At 36.6% G+C, this 9,004-nt stretch overlaps 1 protein-coding gene across 1 annotated transcript; it reads left to right on the forward strand.

Moving 5' to 3' along the window:
* The first annotated feature begins 803 nt into the window (after window positions 1-803).
* Window positions 804-5,076, forward strand: trim35-28 (tripartite motif containing 35-28). Its single transcript, XM_016485257.1, has 6 exons — window positions 804-1,674; window positions 1,796-1,891; window positions 1,995-2,225; window positions 3,106-3,128; window positions 4,162-4,280; window positions 4,368-5,076. Exons 1-6 carry the CDS (start codon window positions 1,246-1,248, stop codon window positions 4,901-4,903), a joined length of 1,434 nt encoding a protein of 477 aa, XP_016340743.1. The 5' UTR covers window positions 804-1,245; the 3' UTR covers window positions 4,904-5,076.
* Window positions 5,077-9,004: the final 3,928 nt, after the last annotated feature.

The raw sequence follows: 9,004 nt of genomic DNA on the forward strand, positions 1-9,004 counted from the left end.
AAATATATAACAATATATAATACAGTTATTACTTTTTTTTTCAAGGCATGTATTTGAGGCATCATTTTACATAATTGGACCGTGTACATGTTGATCATTACACCCAATTTATTTATTCTTACTTTTATTTATGCTTATTGCTACATTTTATTATGTAAAAATAAAATATATTACAAATAAATAAATGTATTTCGATCATACATTATCTATTTGTGCCTAAATTTCATTTTACTTTTATTTATTACAGCACTGCATTACGAATTTAATCATTTCATTATACATTTATTTAATATACTTATTCTGTTAAATTACTCCATAGACAACGTGTTGCTTGCAAAATAAATACTGTACTTTAAATCTGTCATTGCAAACAAAAAAAAGAACACTGAAATATGAAAAAACGAAATATGATCAAATTTATTTATTTATTTAATGTTGTTTTCCAGATTTAATTATTTATATATTTATGCAGGAACATGTGTATGTATGTATGTATTTATTTATTTATTTTAAAATTTTTGCAGGTTTCGTCCTCCATACCATAAAAATACATTAATTAATTAATTAATTAATTAATAAAAAGTCCCTTTTATGGTCCTGAGGGTCAACTGTGGAGATAAGACAAACCAGTTCTGGATGAAAATGTAGACAAACTTGTTTAACTGTTTGTACTTTTATTTTATTTTCTGCCGTTGCTTACGGCCATACCAGCCTGAGCGCGCCCGATCTCGTCTGATCTCGGAAGTTCTCTATCTCCCTCACAGTGTTGCCAATTACGCTTTTTTCCCGCGGAAATGGGCTACTTTAACACTTTTGCCGCGGGTTGTTTTTCATGTCCGCGGGTTGAAGCGACTCCAATAACACGATATTCATCCCCTGCAATGCAAATTTTAGCAGGGAAACCCCGCCAAAAACGTGTATTTTACCCCACGGAACGCGATTTTTAACTGGGGACCCCCTCGAAACTCGATTGAGCTCGTTTTGAGTAGCGATTCGGCGGGTTTTCTTGTGAAAACCTGGCAGCCCAGCTCCCTCATCACATAACGCGGAAGTTGACAGAAATAAGACGAAACAGGTAGAACGTCTCTTCCTTAACAAATCGCTTCCTTCTTTCTTTTTAAACAACAAACTTAACTATTTAAACGGAGAAGGGCTAATGTTTTAAATCGCTCTGCGATATTTAAACGTCTTTTAAACTCTGCTGAGAAAATATTGCCGTTTAGTGAAAGTGAAAGTAGCTACAACATGGCAGAATACAGTGACGAGGATATCACAGACAGGCCATCTCTTCTAGAGTCAGACTTAACGTGTCCTGTGTGCAAAGACATTTTTAAGGAACCCGTGTTGCTCTCGTGTAGCCACAGTTTCTGTCAAGAATGCCTGGAGGGCAGCTGGAAGAACCAGTCGAAACGGCAGTGCCCGATGTGCCGAAAATGCTGCGACGGAGAGACACCGATCCCCAACCGCGCACTAAAAAACACCTGCGTGTCCTATAAAAAGGAGAGGAACTGGAGAGGACAGAGTACTGGTGTAGATGAGGTTATCTGTGGTTTGCACCAGCGGCCCTTCCAGCTCTTCTGCATTAAAGACGAGGAACCCGTGTGCGTCGACTGCGTGACTCTACATCCAGGACACGAGCTGGTGCCTATAGAGCAAGGAGTGCCTTTCTGCAAGGTGAGCTCATTGCTTTTTCCCTATTGTGGTATAAAAAGCAACTCACTTCGTGTTACAGCTACTGAAATTAATAGTGACCTTTTTATTGAAATACACATTTGTAACATGCAGTGTTTTATAGGAGGAGCTTAACATGAAAATCAAAATACTGGAAAGTAAGCAGGACTCCTTCAAAAGAATGAAAAAAAGATATAAAGATACCATCTCCTTTATTGAGGTAAGCAGTCTCCGAAAACTTTTTGAAGGCCAAACGCATAAAATGCGGTGAAATCTTAATAATTTAGAGCTAATTCTCATTCTACTTCTCCATATTGTTGCAGAGCCAGACTAAGGATGCAGAGCAACAAATCAAAGAGGAGTTTGAAAGACTCCATCAGGTCTTACGTGATGAGGAGACATCTAGAATAAATGCTTTGTATAGAGAAGAAAATGAGAAGAAGCAAATGGTGAATGAGAAGATTGAAACCATCAGTCGTGATATCACGGCTCTTGCAGAATTGATTCAGGCAGTAAAGAGGGAAATGGGAGCTGAGGATTTGACTTTCCTTCAGGTACATTTTTTATCACTTTTGTATGTGTCCCTGATAATAATTAAAACTTACTCTGTTTACCAGTTGTAAACAGGATACACAGACGCATCCAGATATTTTAACAGGTCTTATTAAGTGTTGTTTTCAATACGTAGATTACAGGCAGAATCCTCTAGACCAGGGGTAGGCAAGTTCGGTCCTAGAGAGCCGTAGTCCTGCAGAGTTCAGCTCCAACCCTGAAAAAAAAACTCACCTGCCTATAGCCTTAGTAATCCTGAAGACATTGATTAGCTTATTCGGGTGTGTTTGATTAGGGTTGGAGCTGAACTCTGCAGGACTGCGGCTCTCTAGGACCGAACTTGCCTACCCCTGCTCTAGACCAATCACTGGTGGGTCAATGACAAAAAAGAGTGTCTATAATAAAAAAGGAAAATCTAGTTTAAAGCAGTTTTTAAATCTAGTTTTTTTTTTTTTTGTATTCATGTTGGTTTCATATGGCTTTGAAAGTCTTTTCATGATAAGTTTAAATTCACTGTCTGAAAAATGTCAGCTCATTCTGTCATGTCAAATTCCTTTCAAAATTCATGTCAGGTCATTTTTTATGCCTCACGCCCCTACCAAAAAAATCAGAATTAACTTTAAGTCAAAAATGAAAAGCATATGAATACATCATATTAGATGTGTATTCCAGTCATTGTATGTATGAATTGCATTTTTAATGGGCAATGCTGAGAAATATCTTCAACCTAGGTTTAAATATGGCAAGTGTAGAAGAGGACTTGACATGAAATCGTGTCATTGACCCTTTATATTCATACTGACTGGGTTTTCTCATAACTGATAACTAAATTAGACGTGTCCCACATTCAGCTCTTATAAGTCAACTTTTCTCCTTCCACAGAATTTCCAGAAGCTAAAAAGACGGTATGTGCCTTTTTATTTTATCAAGTGTTTCTTAGTTCTGCTTTGCAATGAATTTCTTGCTTAATACCACTATAGATAAGTCATATTTACTCACACTGATGCATTTTTTTGTTCTTCACATCGATTATGTTTTTAAAGTCGACATGAAATGAAAATGCACTGTCTAGTTTCTTAATTCATCTTAAAGGGGTAGTTCATCCAAAAATTAAAATTATTGAAAATTGTCATTAATCAATGATTAATGTCCTGCTCATGCTTGTCCATAGTGAATAGAGACAAACTTGATCACAGAATCATCCTTTGTGACTCATGCCATATATTTCAAGTGCTCCATGGATATACAATAGGGTTTGGTGAGAAAAAACCCAAAATGTAATTTATGGAAATCCTGACCCTGGCTGTTGGTCTGTTGTGCATTACTGCACATTCATGGCATTCGCCCACGAAAAGCACACAAGTGAAGTGCCCCATTTTAAAGAAATTAAGTTTAATAATAACATGAAACACATTTCCTAGAAGTAGTATCCATGTAATTATGCAAAGCTCACAAAGAAGTCACTTTGAAAGCAAGCAACTTTCTGTTGGTCCACATGGCAAATTTGCATGACCAACTTGAAACCACTGCAAAATCTGAGTTGGGAAATCTTTTGCCCTCATGCAAAATTTTCAATAGCGTAGATTCCTACTGAAACTGGATTTCACCCACAAAAAAAACTGGGCAAACAACAGTAAATATGACCGTACATTTATTGTGAACAGTTTAGTTTATCTGTGCATATTTTTCATTTTTATTTTTTACCTCATTAAAATTTTATAACTGGACCTTACAGTGAAAATGACAAGACTTCTGTCTAATGATAAATGCAGAAATTTTCCAAAATCCAAACAACAAATGCATAGAACCAAGTGCCCATCCTGCATTTTTTCCGTGACTTGTTTTGGATGTACATCACAATATTGGGCAGACAAGATCTGTCACAAATGTTTTTGTGACTCTGATTTTGCTAAGATGGCCTCTTGATGTCTATCACAGAACCCAGTGGACTAGTGAGGAACCACAGAAGGTTCAAGGAGCTCTCATCAACATGGCCTTGCATGTAGGTGCTTTGGGTTACAAAGTCTGGGAGAAGATGCTGACTCATGTCACATGTTGTGAGTGCACTTTTCACCTCGTCTAAAATATATGCAAGATTAACCCCGAGATCTTTGTGGGTCACTGTAACATTGTTTTGTCTGCAGTGCCTGTAATCCTGGATCCCAACACAGTCTCGCCCTGGCTCTCCATATCTCCAGATTTTTCCAGTGTGCAACAGAGTCTAGAAAGACAGACTTTCCCAGACAACCCTGAGAGGTTTGATCCCTGTGTTTTTGTCCTTGGCTCAGAGGGTTTCTCCTCAGGGCGCCACCGTTGGGAGGTCCGTGTGGCTGACCACCCCAAATGGATCTTGGGAGTATGCAAGCAGTCAGTGGTTCGGAAGAGAAAGTTCACAGTAACAACAAAAGCTGGAGTGTGGACCATCGGTCTGAGTAAAGGAGTCTACAGTGCCTTAACCACTCCACGCACTGAGCTGAGTCTAGAGAGAAGGCCTGAAACCATCAGGGTAAAGGTCAATATGGAGAAGGGAGAGGTGTCCTTCTGGGATACAGGCAACAACAAGCACCTATGTACATACAATGATAAGTTCAATGAAAAGCTGTTCCCCATCTTTGGCCCAGGCCTCCAGAGCACACCCATCACTATCTTGCCTGCTAAAGTGACCATACACAAACAATAAGTAAATATGCTTTATATCTAAGCCTGGTGAGACTGAAGAGTCTAAAACCTTCACTAAAGTTGCGACTTATTTTGAACAGAATTCAAGGAACATTTCAGAATCAGTGCAAATTAATCTCAGTCAACAGCATTTTTGGCATAATTCGCCATGTCCCTCTTTTTCTTTAAAAAAAAGAAAAAAAATGAATTACAGTTAGAAACTTACAATGGAAAGTGAATGTGGCCAATTCATAAACATGAAAATACTCAGTCTTTTGATAGTATAGCCACAAGACTTAAACAGTGTGCATTATTAACATATATTTAGTATGGAAAAAAATCACTTACTAACCTTTTCTGTGTAAAGCAATATCCAGTTTTACAATTTCATCATCATAACACAATAATTGAGTTTTACAATTTCATCATCATAACACAATAATGCCATAAACCCTAAAACCCTTAAAGCACTGTAAAATCTTGATATAAGCAGCGTTACAGATCAAATAATAGTTTTAAAAGAAGAATGAATGTAAGTGCTTTAAAGGGGTCATATGATGTTGCTAAAAAGAACATTATCTTGTGTATTTGGTGTAATGCAATGTGTTTATGCGGTATAAGGTTCAGAAAACACATTTTCCACATACTGTACATTATTGTTGCTCCTCTATGCCCCGCCTTTCTGAAACGCGTCAATTTTTTACAAAGCTCATCGGTCTGAAAAGCGAGGTGTGCTCTGATTGGCCATTCAGAACAGCCGGCATTGTAGTCTACTCTCCGAAGATCAGAAAACAGTCCTCCATGCGCTGCACACATCTGAATATTTGGGTTGAAGTGTTCTGGAACAGTGTTGTAAATACAACTTAACCACTGATTTCTAGTCGCGTCCTCTTTTGGAAGGCCAACAATGTAGTTTCGCTTTCACAACGAAACACAGTGTCACACGCGGCGGCGGCGGCCTAGAGTGAGTGGAGGCCGGCGGCTAGAGTCAGGAACGGCCGGCCGGATGAGTGAGAGGAGGCCGGTGAGCTTGAGAACGGCGCGGCCGGCAGGCTTGCGGCAACCACATGTGACGACCCCGGGCTGGACTCCGCTTCGTCCACGGTGAAACGTGACGTAGACATGTGGGGGCGTGTTAGAACGAGCCGTTTTAGGTAGGCGTGGTTGACTCTTAACTTTTATAAAGAATATCTTGGATTGGATTTGGATTTGAGACTTTAGTCTTTGCAACTTTACAGATCTTCTTTATGCACCAAGAGCTCGTAACACTCCAAAGAGAAAGGAAAATTTGAAATCGCATCATATGACCCCTTTAAGAAAATGATGAGCTTCGCTTTTCTACTTTTAAATCCTCCAACAACTGGACCCGTTCACTTTCATTTCAAGTGCAGTAGCATAACCGTGATCCTTGATTTTTGCTTCTTTCTTTTTTTTTTTTTTAAGAAAACGAGGGACAAATTGAAATTATTTTTTGTGGTAATCAACGTTATGCCACAAATGCTGTTGATTGTGAATAATTAACACTGAACATGGAAAATTCCTGAAAATGGCAAAGAAAGAAATTGAAATTCAAAGGTGGTGAACAGCATTTGCTGATATATTATACGAAAACATGTCATGATTTATGTTTTTTTTTTATGTTTGTGTGATTTACTGTGTCAGGATGGAGGTATTTTTTCCGTCCTCCACAATGTGAATGGCATCTTCATTGCTGCTAAAACACTATTGATCGTTCAGTAGAGAGTGTCTTTTATATCAGTCAACTTCAAAACTTACACTTAATCCTACTACTGTTGAATGATAGTAGTAAACAAATGAATTAAACAAGAACAACTCAATTTCAACCTTTATTTTTTTTAATATTTTTTGTTTGAAATAGTTAAGATGACTGTTTTCGGGGGGTTTTGCCATTTAATTGTGCCATGTTATTTACAATAATATAGTACTGCTTTTGATATCAGCGAGTGACACTTAAATAACCAAAATTTAATGAAACAATAACAATAAATGATCTCACTTATCAGACTGAATGTGTTTATTTTGTCTCCAGCAGCATTTTAGTTTATTATTTTCCATGCAGTCAAAAAAGGAACACTACATTGGTTAATAATGGAAAAATCTCTGATTTCACCAGTCTCATTAAAATTAGCTACTGATGTCCAAATTACTGTGAAAGCGCATGTTTTGAATGAAGTGTTTAAAAGTATTGCTGCAAACTAATTAACAGAGTTTATCATTGGACCCTACTTCATTTTGCAATAATCTGACAGCTGGACAGTTGCATAAACACAGCCGCTTTGTTAAAAGTACATTGATAACTAGTCTTGATAACTAGTCTGACCAACTAGCAGTTAGCCAAGGGATAATCAGTTTTACTTTTCTGATTCAAATGAACCCAATCTATATTTTTAAGTAACCGTCTTTAAAATGCTGTGACCAGTCTTAATTTATGCAACCGCCACTGGTCTTAAATGACTTTTAGGCTGTACATGTGTAAAAGTATGACAGTTACAGTGTTATCTATCTGAGGTTCTCATGCTTTCCTCTGCACTGAGAGAGATAACAGACAGAGGACTGTTCTGGGATTCATTTGCCCAAGACACATTTATATAGTAATATGTGACCCTGGACCACAAAACCAGTCATAAGTGTCAATTGTTTTAAATTGAGATTTATACATCATCTAAAAGCTGAATAAATAAGCTTTCCATTAATGTATGGTTTGTTAGGATAGGACAACATTTTGCAACTATTTGAAAATCTGGAATCTGAGGGTGCAAAAAAATCTAAATACCGAGAAAATCGCCTTTAAATTTGTCCAAATGAAGTTCTTAGCAATGTATATTACTAATCAAAATTTATGTTTTGATATATTTACAGTAGGAAATTTACAAAATATTTTCATTAAACATAATCTTTACCTAATATCTTAATGATTTTTGGCATAAAAGAAAAATCAATAATTCTGGCCCATACAATGTATGCTAGAAATATACCCGTGCTACTTAAGACTGGCTTTGTGATCCAGGGTCACATATCATAATGCACTTATATTTAATGTTAAATAGAAAGGCAACCTCCCCACGACCTTACATACAGGTTTAGAGAATGGATAAACGGATGGAAAGGCTTGCTTAGTCCCATATGTTAGTCCCTCATATCAGTGAATATGTGGTTGAAATATTTTTGTCCATGGAGACTAGCTTTTCAGTTGAAGTTAGCAACTAAATAATAAAACAGTTGTTAGCTATGCTATTGGAGGGGACAGGGGTTCAAAACAGTGTTGAAAATGTTTTCAGTTTTGTTTAAGATACTGGGTCTGGTTTCATCTGCACAGTTCTCAATAATGTCATGGGAATTTGTGTTGATCCTCCACCCTTGTCACAGATGAGTGAGGGCTATGAGAAGACCAATGAACACCTCACATTTAATAGACTTGTTAAATAGGGATAAGGCAAAGGAAATAATTAGTTTATTTGAAACTTGAAAGAAAAATGTAGTACAAAATGTAAAAATTTTAAAATACATTTTTATGATGCTCATTTGTGACCCTGGACCACAAAACAAGTCATAAGTAGCACGGGTATATTTGTAGCAATAGCCAACAATACATTGCATGGGTCAAAATTATTGATTTTTCTTTTATGCCAAAAATCATTAGGATGTTAAGTAAAGATCATGTTCCATTCAGATATTTTGTAAATTTCCTACCATAAATATCAAAACTGAATTTTTGATAAGTAATATGTATTACTAAGGACTTCATTTGGACAACTTTAAAAGCAATTTTCTCAATATTTTGATTTTTTTTGCACCCTCATATTCCAGATTTTCGAATAATTGTATCTCAGCCAAATATTGTCCTATCCTAACAAACCATACATCAATGAAAAGATTATTTATTTAGATTTCAAATGATGTAAAAATTGACCCTTATGACTGGTTTTTTGGTCCAGGGTCACATTTTATGATTGCTGATTGTTACATTCACAACAATGTGAATGACAAAGGATCTTCAAATTCCTCAGTATATTTGAATTCTCACAAGACGTTCAAATAAATTATTAACATACTGTAATAAAACTTTAATTTTTTTCTTAAGCCACAACATTATACATATATA

This window comes from Sinocyclocheilus anshuiensis, unplaced genomic scaffold (genome assembly GCF_001515605.1).
Source record: "Sinocyclocheilus anshuiensis isolate Anshui unplaced genomic scaffold, SAMN03320099.WGS_v1.1 scaffold409, whole genome shotgun sequence".
Classification (NCBI taxonomy): Eukaryota; Metazoa; Chordata; class Actinopteri; order Cypriniformes; family Cyprinidae; genus Sinocyclocheilus; species Sinocyclocheilus anshuiensis.

What these genes read in the sequence shown, in the direction of transcription:
- trim35-28 (XM_016485257.1), top strand. Translation starts at nt 1,246, where the DNA reads ATGGCAGAATACAGTGACGAGGATATCACAGACAGGCCATCTCTTCTA. An exon ending in AAGGAGTGCCTTTCTGCAAG is followed by an intron (nt 1,675 to 1,795) that starts GTGAGCTCATTG and finishes AGTGTTTTATAG; the next exon opens with GAGGAGCTTAACATGAAAAT. An exon ending in ATACCATCTCCTTTATTGAG is followed by an intron (nt 1,892 to 1,994) that starts GTAAGCAGTCTC and finishes ATATTGTTGCAG; the next exon opens with AGCCAGACTAAGGATGCAGA.